Genomic DNA, 14,951 nt, shown 5'->3' on the forward strand with positions numbered 1-14,951 from the left:
CTCTCCATTTGGCTGCTATAAGAAGGTTCACGTTTTATGTAATCCTTTTGTTCCTTCTCCCCCTTATGCGACCACACTCCTCTCCTCCTTTCTGGCACCATGCCTCTAAACCATTTTTTATGAGGTCTGGATTCGAATCCCCTGTTGACTATAGAAGTGGGGCCCAGAGACTCTCTTATTTCCTCACCCTATTTAATTTATTTTCCTTCCAATTCCTTTCCCTTTTCCTTCCCAATCCTCTTCTCTAGGTACTCCACAGGAACAACGTGTTGTGGCCTCGTATACATTATATGCTTCTATGAATACATGCAATCAAAGGATAATGTTTGAGATGATACCTTTATTATGTTGCATCAATATTGTTAATACAATAGTTTAAAAAAAAAATAATTAAAAAAATAATTATTTTAATAAAAACGTACTGAATTATGTTCTATGGGTTTGCAGGGTAATGGACCTCTGGCAGAAATTGATTTCTGGCGTGAAAGAAACGCCACTTTAAGTGCACTTAGTGAACAGCTCAAATTGCCTGCTGTGAAGAAGGTTTTGAATGCTCTGTCCATTGCTGACCCTGGTTTAGTCCAAAACCTGGATTTAACGGTCGCAGAGCTGGTAAAATATCATGTGGAGGCTGCTGATAATGTCCGATTTCTCTCAACTTTGGAACGTCATTTCAAGGTCAGTCTCCGTTAGAAGAGGAAGCACAACATTACTCCATACTAATTATGAAACCTTTGTTAGTCTTTAAAAAAGGAATGGGCATCCGTACATTATGACATATAGTACAGCAAAAGGAATGTACAGCAAGTAACATGCGTATTTAGTTTTTAAAAATCAAGTAAAGTTCAATTCCCAAAAGCCAACTTCCTATGTCATACATTGACACTGTCACTCCATTGACATGTTTCTGTCTTCCTGATTTAAGTCTACTGATGGCTCCTTTGCTACAAATTAACATTTGTTATTTTGATAGAAGTGTTAAATTCATGGATCTGGACGTGCTCTTCATGCATGTCATCTTCTTCTGCATTCTCTCTACACATCTTTTCTTTGTCCTTTCTTACATTCATTACTATCTTCCCTCCTCACATCTCTCCCTCTACACACATCTTCTGTGATCTATTTACCTCTTTCAAACGATCTTTTACATTTTTTTCTCACTTTATTCAAATGACTTTTCCTTCTTCTATGCTCTTAATCTTTCAGATTTTCTTTACTCCTTTTAATAATAAACCAAAACTTTCCAGCCACATGAATCCAATGAAATAGTGCACTTTATTGGTACCACACCAACCAAACCTTCCAGAGTTTGAGCAAGGTCATTGGGAGCGAAACGCCACTCTGTTGGTGTGGAACCAATAAAGTGCACTCATTTATTGAGGTTTGTTTGGCTGTAGCTTTTTAAATTATTATGGAAGTTATGTCGGGGAAAGCTGTTGCTCCCAATACTCAGAGGTACAGCAAAAAGAGTTGTCTGGACACTCAGGGGTTATTCAAAAGCAGATTAATTGGAGTGTAGTGTAACACAAAAATAGCAGCTTTTCCATCCCTATCTGAGGTCTTTAACAAACTTGAGCACCTTGTGGTTATAATATGGAGGAGTGCGGATCCGTTATTCTTTTGATGCTCCAACCTCAGTGACTTGAATAGCGCCACCATTTGAACTATATCAATGCTGTCTCCATTTGAGTATTAATAATGCTCCAACACTCCTGTTGTGAGCTCTCCTTTCATTTAAGGAAACAATATGAAAATAGACATTGTTACATACCAAGTCCCATTACGCAGACCACATGCAGTGAATATATAGTGCAGTAATTAAATCATTTAAAAAGGGGGTATATGGAATGTCATATTACTAAATCTCCCCTAGATATTTCACAATGGGAATGATATATCCTGTCCCAACAACTTACTTGTTATATGGCATTGCAAGGAAGCATCAACTCTTTGCTCTGCCTTTAATCTCCCCAAACATGGCATGGAATGGTCTAGTGCTCCCACTGGTTGCGACTCACTGGGAAATAACTTGCAGCCCATGTTCAAAATAAGTATTCTGTTATTACAATACTGGGGGAATTAGTTTTCCAAGATATCAGATTGGAATAAGGTAAGACAGAACTGAACTGATATCCAAAGTGGAATGACAGTGGGCAAATATTTGAATATATAGAAACATTTTGCAATTTTTGAAAAAGAAATTTTAAATGCAGGGCCAACATATATATATATATATATATATATATATATATATATAAACACCAAAGATAATCAGCACTCCCAGGATTTGTAGAAAAACACTTCTTATTTATTCCAATTGTCAACGTTTCAGTTCCGCTTGGGAACTTTCATCAGGACAGCAAGCAACCCGTTGTGCTGGTTATCTTTGGTGTTTATCTATCAGTGCAATCGAGCACCGGGTCATTTGCCATGTGAGTAGGAGTGCAAGGTTTTTTTCTTTTTTATATATATATATATATATATATATATATATATATATTTAAATTAAACCTTTGTAAATGTGTGTAAAATGAAAATCAATACAATTTATCCTTTTAAGATACTTGTCATCACCTTTATTTTTTTTGCTGCAGAATTTAGCTCATGGCACAGGATTTAATGTTGTTCTGGACACCATTCCACCTATGATGAATGCATTAAGAATGGTATGGATTATCTCTCGTCATTACAACAAGGATGAAAGGATGGTACCATTAATGGAGAGAATTGCCTGGGAAATTGCAGAAAGGGTTTACAGAGTTCTCAACATACGCTCATTGTTTAGGTAAGTCATCGGACAATATTTGGGTTAACAGATTTAGAACAATGTGGCACCCTATCCTAACAGTGCTAGCGATAGAAGCAACTGGCTTAAAATAGCTGAGACAAATAACACTGCACTACAAGTGAAAAAATATGGATTTTATTTAAACCGAAAGTGTAATGAATGAAATATAGAACTGTGTGCTATATAATAAATTCATATTCATTAGAAGCTAAGGATTTCATAAACAATGAGCATACACTACACTATTGACTTTTTATATAGGGAGTTTTATAAAAGATGCATCCTAAACCACTGATTTTAATGGTGTTTGCTGCATACATTTTCCTTAAGCATCACTAAAAAATACACTGATCAGCCATAACATTAAAACCACCTGCCTAATATTGTGTAGGTCCCCCTCGTGCTGTCAAAACAGCTCTGATGGGTCAAGGTATGGACTCCACAAGACCTCAGAATGTGTCCTGTGGTACCTGGCACGAAAACATCAGCAGCAGCTGATGGATCCGATTTGTTGTTCCAGCTCATCCCACAGATGCTCAATCAGATTGAGATCTTGAGAATTTGAAGGCAAAGGCAACACCTTGAACTCTCATGTTCCTGAAACCATTCTTAAATAATTTTTCAATGTGGCAGGGTGCATTATCCTGCTGAAAGAGGTCCCTGCCATCACCATTGCCATGAAGTGGTGTACGTGAAATGCAATAATCTCTACAATGTCAAAGTACCATCCACATAAATGCCAGGACCCAGCAGAACATTACTCAGAGCCCTTTTCCCATAGTGCATCCTGCTGCCATCTCTCCCCCAGGTAAACAAAACACATGCATCTTGCCATCCACCTGATCTAAACAAAAACATGATTCATCAGACCAGGCAATTGCTCCATGGTTCAATTCTGATGCTCACGTCCCCATTGTAGGTGCTTTCAGTAGTGTGCGAGGGTCATCATGGGCACTCTGACGGGTCTACGGCGAAATAGCCTTATACACAGCAAACTGCAATGCACTGTGTGTTCGAAAGTCTTTCCATCATGACCAGCATTATATTTTCCAGTAACTTGAGCTGCAGTAGCTCTTCTGTGTGTTTGGACCAGACAGGCTAACTTTTGCACCCCCCCTGCATTAATGAGCCTTGGGCGCCCTTGACCCTGACACCGGTTCACCAGTTGTCCTTTCTTGCACCATATTTGGTAGGTACTAACCATTGCATACTGGGAACACCCCACAAGACTAGCCGTAATGGCGATGCTCCGACCAAGTTGTATAGCCATCACTCAGATCACATGAAATTCAAGAACGAACTGTTCACTTAACAGGTGCAATTTTAACAATATAATCAATGTTATTCACTTCACCTGTCAGTGATTTTAATGTTGTGGCTGATCAGTGTATGTGACCTGTTTTTCTTACTTGATATCACTGTTCTACTTTAGCTCTTCAAAAAGTAAACTAGACAAATATCACCTCTGTTATAGATTTGGACTTTATTATAGTGAAAGGACTGTTGTGTTGCAGCAGAGTAGTTCATCACTGTCATAATAAATAAATATATAATACTGGTCTTGGTTGTCCTTATGTCATTTTTAATGTATATTAGAGCCACTAACAACACTTAAAGTAATTTTTTATTGCATAAATGTATACTGTCCTCAGAGAGAACAGGGAAACCGCAAAAAACAAGGCTATGGATGCCAGACGGAGCCTGGATTTGTGGAAAAGTGCTTATCTTGGCATGCGTGCCAAGATTGAAGCTTCAGGAAGAGACCAACGATGGGAGTTTGACAGAAAACGATTGTTTGAGAAAACGGACTATTTGTCTGGTATATGTCAGGACCTCTTCAATGTTCTGCAGGTAGTATTACTTTATGTTTATTCAGTAAACCATGAATAATTATATGACATGCAGAGAAGCAATTTACAGAACTCTGACCCAGGCCCATTGCATATATTGTCCATTGCAGTATGTTATCTCAATCTCCAGATCATTTACTTCCAGTCTGCTCCTCTTTTTTTTCCTCATCCTTCTGGTCTATCACTCTTTTTTGATCTTTCACCATCAGTCCTCTAAATGCCATGCTATCTCTTCCTAAGTGTCCTGAACTCTTACCCTCAAACCACAGGTTTTGTGCTTTCAACTGGTCTCCTGAACTCTGTTTCCCCATTACAAGGGTTGCCATCAGAAATTACTTCACAAGTCTGTGCTCGCGGGGCCTACCCCAGAGCCTACCTCCGAGCCTGCCCACATGGCCCGCCCCTGAGTCCGCCTACCTGGCTCTCCCCGAGTCCGCCTACATGGCCTGCCCCAAGTCGTCCCACAGGGACCATCCTAAAGCCACCCACAAAGATGAAGTGTGTACTGAATTTGGTGTTTGTATAGTGGATGTAGAATGTGTGTAGTGGATGCAAAGTGCTTGGGTAAAGTGTATGTGGTGTGTGTTGTGGTGTTTATAGTGGATGCAGATTGCATGTTTGCACCCCGTGTGGTGGATGATATGTGTGTGTGTGTAGTGGATGTGTCTTTATATTTCACAAATGCAGTGAGGTGTTTTTTTCCTTTTAATTTTTATTAATTAAAAAAATAAAAATGTTCTTAATTAAAAATAAAAAGTTATCCCCCCCCCTCCCTGCCTCTTACCTGTAGCCAGGGAGGGGGGGGACACTGGATTCCCTGGTGGTCCAGTCGGTGGCTCAGCTGGTTGGGCCAGCAATGAGGGTCCTGTAGTCTTCATCTTCCCCCTCTGGGCTCTACTTCTGTCGTGAGCCCGGCATGCGTTGCCCATCATGATTGTCACCCCTGGTGGCGGCCCTGCCCATTACCATTAGATCCCATAGTCTTTTCAGTTCAGAGAACTACTGCCCTCAGTCTCCATGTCTCCTGACTTAACTCAACAGACCAGTTGCTGTTGTTTTCCAGGTCTATCTTCCTCAGTCTTCAAATGTCTTACGGGTACACTCTAGGCACTATAATATTTTCATCTAATTTAATTGGTAATAGTGCCTGAAATCTGCTAGCGCAGGCCCTACTTTCAATGTTAAACCATTTTCAAAAAGTTTAACACTGACGGAGGCTCCCTGACCTTTACATCCCAATCTCCAAAGGAGGTAGAGATTGCACCTATTCATACCCGCAATGGGCAGTCTTAATGACCTGAAAGCGGTCAACTGACACTCTCAGCCAATCACCACCACCCGCTGCTCTTTGGGTTGATGCTTCCACCATCGCATATGGCCCTTTCAATGAAATGAGGAGGTTACAGCACTTAAAATGTCCCTTTAACCTCGGTTCACAGATTTCTTTACAACCTGTCACATTATTTACAGGAATTCCAATAGCTCTCTTCAATTTGCGTCTCTCCTTTTTGTCAGCTTTAACTGCCTTTCCATGCTCTCTCTCTTTCCTTTCAATGCGGTTTCATTTCTCTCTTGATTTTTTATTTTTTTTTTTTTTTAATTTTTGAAAAACATTTTTTTTTGTCGTGCAGATAGGTACAGCAGTCTCAAGTACGATTTTTAAAACTTAATGTAACATATGTATGGCATGAGTAAGACTTGCACATTTTAAGTAAGTAGTGGTTCAACGGCATAACAGTATAACATAAGCGAGTGATGAATAAATGTTAGCAGATCGATACTAATGAGCTTGGGATTGAAGTGCTGATATATGCTTCCTGGCTTATCATTGGCGTGAGTGTGTGCCCTGTGTTAGACTGAACCTAAATGGGCAGCAGCAGGCTGGATTTTAGTGAAGAGTAACTGCGGTGCTATGAGTTACAGCGGTACATGTCTGGCATGTAGATTGTGTAACAGTTAAGTGGCTTGAGCTTAGGCTCAAAGAGTGTAAATATCTCTCAGTAGGGCGCTAGGACTAAAGACCAGGAGACAAAAAGCAACGAAAGAGCAGTGTCAAACATAATATGTTAATGATTTTTAGGCTTACGCTTTCCCTGAGCGGGATGTGCTGTGTGTGTGTCTAGACAGGGTTGTAGGAATCAAGCGTTAGGGGACAAGCTAGGGTCACCTGTCTGAGCTTAGTCTATAAGGTAAATTGAAGGGATGTAGCCGGGCTAACGTTATAGCAGTGTAATAACAGCGTTAACCTTTGTGAAATGTTGTTGTTCTTGTGCCGTTGGGTTATCAGCAGCTTAGGATAGAGTCCCTGTCCAGAGTCTGTCTTGACTTTTATATGATTTGCCATACATTTTCTTTGGGTTCCCCTTTTTATCATGCTCCCAGTTTCCCACAGCTCTCCCCACAGCTCGACACAGCTCTTACCCTTTTTCACAGTTGTGTGTCATAAGCATGATTTACCCTTTCAGTCCAAAGGAGTGTACTTAACCCACTTGCAGAATAAAGGTTGTAAAATACATCTGGTGCAGATGATAATGTAGTAAATATTGAAATCTTTTCCACGTTTCAAACCTGCAGGTTCTGGAAGAGTTCTACAACATTTTTGGCCCTGAACTGAAAGCTGTCACTGGGGACCCAAAGCGAATTGATGATGTATTGCGGAGAGTCAATGGCTTAATACAGCCTATTGAAACCTTGAGCTTTGATCCTTTCAACATAAAATGTGCACAGCAATGGAAGATTATCATGGAAGACTTTAAAAGTGAAGTTCTGGTACGATGGCTCTTCTTAGAAAATTGTAAATCTTGAAATGATTACTACAGTAACTTCTTATCTCCCCCCCGCCCTCTCTCTGGTGTTATGTTAATTAATTTACCAACTCATTAGATCAAAGCTGTCTAAGAGTTAAATATTGAGATTATGTTTTTTGCTATGCGCATATTCTGATTAAATCCCAAATAGATAATCATTAGATCAATATATAATTAGGGTAGGAGTAATTAAAATTCAACTAAATAAGAATCAGGATATGCATAAGTTGTACTAGAATGAATAAGAAAGAAATGTTTATTTAACATAAGGGATTATTGTCAATCTGAATATATAAAAAGGACATTAAATTGCTACTGAGCGTAGGGTCCTAGATTGCTACTGAAGGTGGTAACAAGGCAGAATAGATCGTAGGATGTATAACGTGGCAGTATATTATTGTGTATTATGTTTATTATTATTTTTCTTGTTTATATTTTTTTCTTGTAATTTCTTTGTAATTGAAAAAAAAAAAAAAAGAATTCAAATATGAAAATAAATATATTCCCTTTTCATTGATCCCAGAAAAGTCCAAACAAAAATATATCCTAGAATGTTTTTTATGCTGAATTTTTTTTTTCCGTTTAAATAATAACAGGCCATTGAAGGAGAGGCCATAAACTTCATAGATGAATCGTTTAAAACTCTACGATCAGCTGAAGCAGCATTTGATATGCTATTGAAATTTAAGCACATACGTTCACGAGATGCCATCAACAAACAGATGATGATGAAATTTAATGATATCCTGGAACAGTATTGTAAAGAGGTAAGGTGAAATGTATAGAATAGATAGAATATGTAGCCCACTTAGGTTATATAGTAATGTAAATTTTGCATATTTAAAAAAAAAAAAAAAATTGTAGAAAGGAAACTAGCAGCCAAACAGGGCTGACGTGTTTTCTCGAGCTCCGTGTCCTAATGCACTAAAATGCACTAAAATGCACATTTTTTGGGTGAAAACGAGCACCCACCCAACTATAAACCCCCCTCCCCCCATCTACTGGGAGACATTGACATAGGGAGGAAAACAAAAAACAAAGAGCAGATAAAGGCCCGACAAGCAGGGACATAGGAGAACTCCTCCGGGGCTCCCAAAAGTCCACATGGAACAAAATGGCGTTGGCTGAAGAGGAAACATCTTACTCATCGGACGACAAACCATTTGACCCAGGAGAAGGGGCCTTGGTCAGACCACAGGCACAGCAACAAGCTTCCCTCCCGGTCACGGCAGCCCTACTAAAAAGCATGTTGGTAGAACTCCGGACGAATATTGAGGCCAACATGGCCTTTGTCAAGGAGGCCATTGCAGATGCCAACTCTCACCTTTCTCTTTTGGAGGCCTCATCCATTTGTCTTACTCTCCTGATGAAAGCCAAAATAAAGAGTTGATTTAAAAAAAAAAAGGCAATTCACATGTTTCTTCCCACATAGTAGGGCTGATATAAATAAAGATGGCTGAATGGGGTTGCTGTATCTCTTGTGCCGAGGGAACCTTTTGACATATCACATCTGGACTACTATTGTGGGTGGGATCAGTCTGATATTATAAATTATATAGGTTATCTCTGTACCCAAGTGAGCTACACCTGTATGAGACTAGAGTGGGAACTCAAGTTGATTGATTTTTGGTTCATTATCAGTGTTCGCTAATATTGCTTTAGCTTTTTTATTTCTTGTAAAGATTTCAAAAACTTAATTTTTTCATAAAAAGGTCTGCCCAGCATAATTTTATTTTATCTTAACCTGGTAGGTTGATATAGTGAACAAGCTTTTCACCAAACACCAAGACAACCCTCCACTTTACAAGGATCATCCTCCTGTGGCTGGATCCATATACTGGGAGAGATCACTTTTCCACCGCATCAAGCACACCGTCATCAGATTTCTGGAAGTGGAAGAAATGTTGACTACAGAGAGAGGGAAGACAGTATGTTTATGACTTTACTACTATAAATAATCATAGTACTTCCTAAAGCTTTATAACTTTTAATACTGGCTTGTTGAACTAGAATTATAAATAAGGTTAATGCTTTTTGTGATTTTTGTAGTAGTAGCAAAGATGTCATTGCCTTTTTTATGTATGTCCGTCTTTGCCCCGTAATCTAAATATCCCAAGATTTTCTTTAAACTGTTGTCATCACTTCTCTCATAACTATCTCCATGTCATCTGAAGGATCAAGGGTAAATTACTTGATGCAGAATTCCTTGAATTCAATCTGTGTTGGTCTAGAGGAAAAAAACTGCCTGGGGTCGGGAGCAAATTTACCTGTAATACACATTTTTTAATGTAGTGCTTTGCACGTATGAGAATTGATTTTTTTTTTTTTTTTGTTCTTTTTAGGCAAAAGCTAAATATTTGGAAGTTGCCAGAAAAATGAAGGAGTATGAAGATTTAAAATATGAAATGTGGAAAGAGAACACAGCTCAGATACTACCCATGCTGCTGAAAAGAAGTTTACTTGTTAACATTCATACATCCAGAGCTAGTGTCCAGTCGAATGCATCTGTTTCTGATCTGGTAATGAACTTAACGTTGTTTTGTCACTGACAGTTATTTACTAAAGTGAGAATTCAACTTGAATGTCAAATGTAAGGCAACAGTAGTCAAACTGAAAGTATAGCTTACTGAATATTCCCAACTTGGCTATTTTGACCTTAAATTTGACATTGAAACTTTAGCGAATAACCTTATAAGTTCCCCTCACTTTACTTAGTATGTAAAATAAGCAACGATTTTCCTTTAAAATAGAATTACTGGTATAGGAATCATTTTACCGCATTGAGTGATTGCAGCCAAAATCGTCTGATATACAGTATATTGGCAAATTCCTAAACTAATCTCTGAACAGAGCAGCCATTGCTCATTTCATTGTGCGTCACCCTTTGTGGTAACCTCAAGCTTTTGCTCAAAATGATTTTCAAAATAATTTCACGGTTTACTCCTTAACCTTCCCCCACCTCAAAAAAAGCAATAACATTTCTATATATATATATTGGTCATTGGCCAGAAAGAAATGCAATTAATCATTTTTGAATGCTTTTATCAGAATGCAGACCACATTGAGGCAGATAGCGATTATAAGACCGTCCGTTATGCGGTAAACTTTGCACCTGAGCTGCAAGAAATTATTACAGAAACAAAGCACTTGGAGCAGCTAGAATTTTCTGTTGGTGAATTGCCGAGAAATGTTGCACTTCAAGAAGAAAAGTTCTTAAGGTAGTTAAGTTCTATACGACCTAAATTTCTATTTAAAGTGTTTTTTTTTTTGGTGTGCCTGTAATATACACTGAACTAATTTGATGATATACTTGGATTGTATTTTCAATATCATGTTTTGATCATTAATCTTTGTTATATTTCTGAAAGATTGTCTTATATATCAGCTGTCAGGTTAGTTAACTTGGCTCCCATTCTACTTGGGTAGGACTTGGGAAGGAAAAAGTGGAATTTTCACCATTTGCAGAGAACAACTGCATTGTTATTTTCTCATTGATTTCAAACTCCGTATTTACTAGTTCATGCTGGGTTCTGCTACGCTCAGTAGACCATCTATAAAATTAACACTATTGAGTTAAGTCCGTAAACTATGAATTGTTCTTAGTTGACAAGAGAATTGCAAATGCTTGGCAAAATAACCAACATAGCAAATTTGTCCAGCTGAACTATTTGACTTAAAATGTGTAATTCTCTGGTCAATTTTCCAACATTTCTTGCCTTGTGAATATTCAAATGTATTTTATATATTTAGACTTCAGCAGTCATGGAGCTATCATATAAGTAATTTTAGTGGCTGCTTTGAGCTTCATTGAATCCTACATCCACAGATACCATCAACCTTTCCTTAAGCTTTTGCTCTTCGTTTTACCCTGTCTCTACTGCACTGTCCTCTCTGAAAAGCTTTACCTGTGCTCTGAGTAACCTTCTAACCTCCGGAATATCTTTGTGCACTTGTACGTATTGATCTGAGAAGCTATAGAAAGACACTTGATTATTATAAATGTATGAATTCGCTACTATAACATATTATTTAAAGATACTGCTACATTTGCATTTGTTTAATAAACCCTTTACTATTATTACTGAGTGGCCACTATTTGAGTTAATTGCTGGAAATACATTTAACACAGAACCAATATTATCCCCTGACCAAATGCGTTTAAAAATCGTCAAAAAATCGAAATGTAAAATCTAAAATATGAAACTATAGAATCCTTGGTTCATGACCCGATCATATAAATCTGTGCCATAGAATGTCCTCACTCTGAATTTATTTAGCTTGATTATCTCCAGCTATTTACATTTCTTTCTATGTTTTATATCCACTGCTTCTCACCGACCATTTTCTCTTTCTGTTCCTTACTGCTTTGTGCCTGCTGACGGTATGTCCTTAACTGTGCTAACTGTTATTCTTCTCCAGCCATATAATGCTGTTGTTAGGCACGGATATTTTGTCTCTCAATGTTATAAAAAATAAGAATAAAATACCTAGCAGAGAACGCCAATAAAATAAATGCACTGCTAAATTGTCTCAATTTTATATTGAATTTAAATTGCTCAACTTGAAATATATGGTAATATTTATTTTGGTATAGTATAACAAAGAAAAACCTTTTGTAGGTACACTGGGGACATGAAACACATGCTGACATCCTATGAGAAAATGATGGGATTACTAAATGAAGCTGAAACACAGCTCCTTGAAGGCCACATTCGAGACCTTTTGAAAGTCTTTCGATCTGGATATAGAAGACTGAACTGGAATTCATTAGGTAAAACACATTTCAAATGAACAATATACCGGTATATATGTATGTAGAAATATACATACAGATATAGAACCTTATGAAAATATGTATTTCCTCAGCTTCATTATTTACATTTTAAAATTTTTTAGCATTGAATTTGGAAGGAGAGGAATTGAGGAGGATGGGTAAAACAGGAAGCTTCAGTCAAAGTTCAAATACATAGTTGTAACTAAGTTCAAGCCAGGAATAATTGTTGGGTATATAATACCTTTTAAAATAGCCTTCATAATATAATATGCTGACCAAGATTTAATTTAAAAAGTGTTGAAAAATTGTATTAACACTAAATGTTTTATGCATTTCTTTTTGTAGGCATTGAAGACTACATCAAGCGCTGTGTCCAGGCAGTTTCAAAGTTTGAATCATTGGTTCATAAACTCCAGAAGAATGCAAATGACATTCATTCCACCTTATCAGCCATTGAGTTTGCCAACCTCTTTAAATGTATGCCTACGAAATTTGGAACAGACATTCCAGGTATGATGTTTTTTTACAAGCGTGCTGAAAAGTGCTGTGTTTAGTTTGCATTCCAATTGTTTTCGTGTCTTTGTGATCATGTCATTAATAATACGGTATAACTAATCTGCGTGTGTTCTGACTTGCTCTCTTCTATAGAATACCAGAAAATTGAATATTTTTGGTGAAAATGCATAAATATTAACAAATAAAAGGTGCTGCACAAAACATAATGCTAAATAAAATTAATAAAAGAGTTACAAAAGCAATGAAGAGTGGTAAAGAATGTTGGAATTGATATTTTTTTTTAGTACATCTCTCCCTAGGTTTCTCATTGTTCATGGACTGAATTCCTATGAATTCATACTAGAGAAAAATAATATGCCTAATTATTATATTGCATGTTGCTATGTCAGTACTACAGCTGTCAAGTTGTTAATTTATAAAAGGTTCTTAACAATTGAAATAGGTGTTTAAACCCTCAGTAATGCCAAAAATATCCATTTGTTAATAAATGTTATTGCTGAATGATTTACAATGTACAGTGGGACCTCGGTTTACGAATTTAATGCGTTCTTCGGGAAGTTTCTGATTGCGAAAAATTTGTAAACCGAAAAGCGGTTTCCCATAGGAATGCATTGAAAACCAATTCATCCGTTCTCGAGGTCAGAAAAAACTCAAAATAAGCTGGCATGGAAACCAACTCACAATGCAGAGCACACAATAAAAGGCATGCACACGACAAAGCTCAGCTCCCTACCTTTCCACAGCTTGAGAAATGCACCAGAAAGTCCCAAAACAACTGCAAACTATTTCCAGAATGGCTCCAAAACTCGATGCAAAAGCTGCTCCAACACCTACACACTCGACGTCACGTGCTACCCAGCATGCAGGGGGCGGTGCTATAAACCTCCCAGGTGCAATGCATCCTGGGGAAACTTGCTTTGTATTGCAAAACAAATTTGTAAACCGAGGCATTATTTTCAATGGATGTTCATTTGTAAACCGAAAATTATGTTAACCGAGGCGTTTGTAAACCGAGGTCCCACTGTATAGTAAAAATATTATTGTATGTAATATTGTAGGTAGGCAGAAATCAAATTCCCTTTATAGAATGGGCAATATGTAAGCTACTGTTTACTTGTTTGAGTTTAAACAATACATTTAAGAAACGTGGCCCAAAGTGCCAATGCAAGTTGGATCCAAGAATTATTTATATCATTTTTGCTATTTACTACGTTATCATCAACTTTATTTTATACTGCTTGTTTTAAAAAAAATATTTTTAGATGATAGTTATAATTTCCTGGCGTGTAACAGATGCTATGTTAGTTTTTTTTAATGGAACTTCCCTTCTAAAAAAGTGCCTCTAGTGTCGCGAATATAGTTTCACTATAACTGTTTATGTGTTTATGTAGATGTGAAAGAATTCTTTGAGCATATTGAATCAGAACGCTCAAAAGTCATTGATATTATGGTAAGAAAGTATTCAGCAGTTGGATCAATACTAACTAAAATCGAAGGACTTGTTTTGAACACAAACACCGGAAGAAACCCTAAAATGGCTCCGTATTATGTCTACTGGGAAGGACAAGTTTACAGCACCCTAACAAAGATGGTCTTAAGGTAAACAAAATGATAGAACATATAAATATTCTTATTATTTCATTGAACCCTAAAAACCTGACTTTTTTTCACAAATGATAATGCTGTGTATTGTATACCTCTCTATACACTCCTGCAATCTCTAGCTTGCATCCATGGTTGTAATTATATATGCACTTAAATTAATCAATTCTGTTTTAAAGTGCTTTGTATTATTTTATTTTATTACAACCACTTTATTTATATTTAGTAACTATATGCTGGCATTATACATACAGAAGTTAAAATATTACAATTAACATGTTTATTAATATTCTTATGGGATTTACATTGTCACAAGTCGATTACATACAGTTATCATGACCCCCACCCACAACCAAGAATTAGCTCTGGAGCTCCCAGAGAAACATTTTCATATGTCAAATTTATATATATGTTGATCTACAGGTCCAATGATTTATTATCCAGGTGGAGAACAACAAGAACTTTCAGACTAACTTTTTTTTATATAATTATTTGTCTTCTGATTATATATGTGTATAAGTACAAAAGAGAGCCTATTGCCAGTCTTCTAAAAGGAAATTTACACCCTCGATTATATAACAGATGACTAAAAACTGATGTATGATTGCTTGATT

The 14,951-nt window shown here is 37.1% G+C and overlaps 1 protein-coding gene across 1 annotated transcript in view; it reads left to right on the forward strand.

The window, feature by feature from the left end:
* DNAH10 (dynein axonemal heavy chain 10) overlaps positions 1 to 14,951 on the forward strand; it is a 112,050-nt gene that overhangs the window by 15,855 nt on the left and 81,244 nt on the right. The window contains exons 8-18 of the mRNA XM_063454314.1: positions 448 to 678; positions 2,595 to 2,785; positions 4,441 to 4,633; positions 7,207 to 7,407; positions 8,042 to 8,212; positions 9,197 to 9,373; positions 9,788 to 9,964; positions 10,494 to 10,663; positions 12,065 to 12,216; positions 12,565 to 12,729; positions 14,127 to 14,334. Coding sequence (XP_063310384.1) covers positions 448 to 678; positions 2,595 to 2,785; positions 4,441 to 4,633; positions 7,207 to 7,407; positions 8,042 to 8,212; positions 9,197 to 9,373; positions 9,788 to 9,964; positions 10,494 to 10,663; positions 12,065 to 12,216; positions 12,565 to 12,729; positions 14,127 to 14,334 — 2,036 coding nt within the window. The remainder of the gene's footprint in view (positions 1 to 447; positions 679 to 2,594; positions 2,786 to 4,440; positions 4,634 to 7,206; positions 7,408 to 8,041; positions 8,213 to 9,196; positions 9,374 to 9,787; positions 9,965 to 10,493; positions 10,664 to 12,064; positions 12,217 to 12,564; positions 12,730 to 14,126; positions 14,335 to 14,951) is intronic.

The sequence above is a fragment of the Pelobates fuscus genome, chromosome 5, assembly GCF_036172605.1.
Source record: "Pelobates fuscus isolate aPelFus1 chromosome 5, aPelFus1.pri, whole genome shotgun sequence".
Classification (NCBI taxonomy): Eukaryota; Metazoa; Chordata; class Amphibia; order Anura; family Pelobatidae; genus Pelobates; species Pelobates fuscus.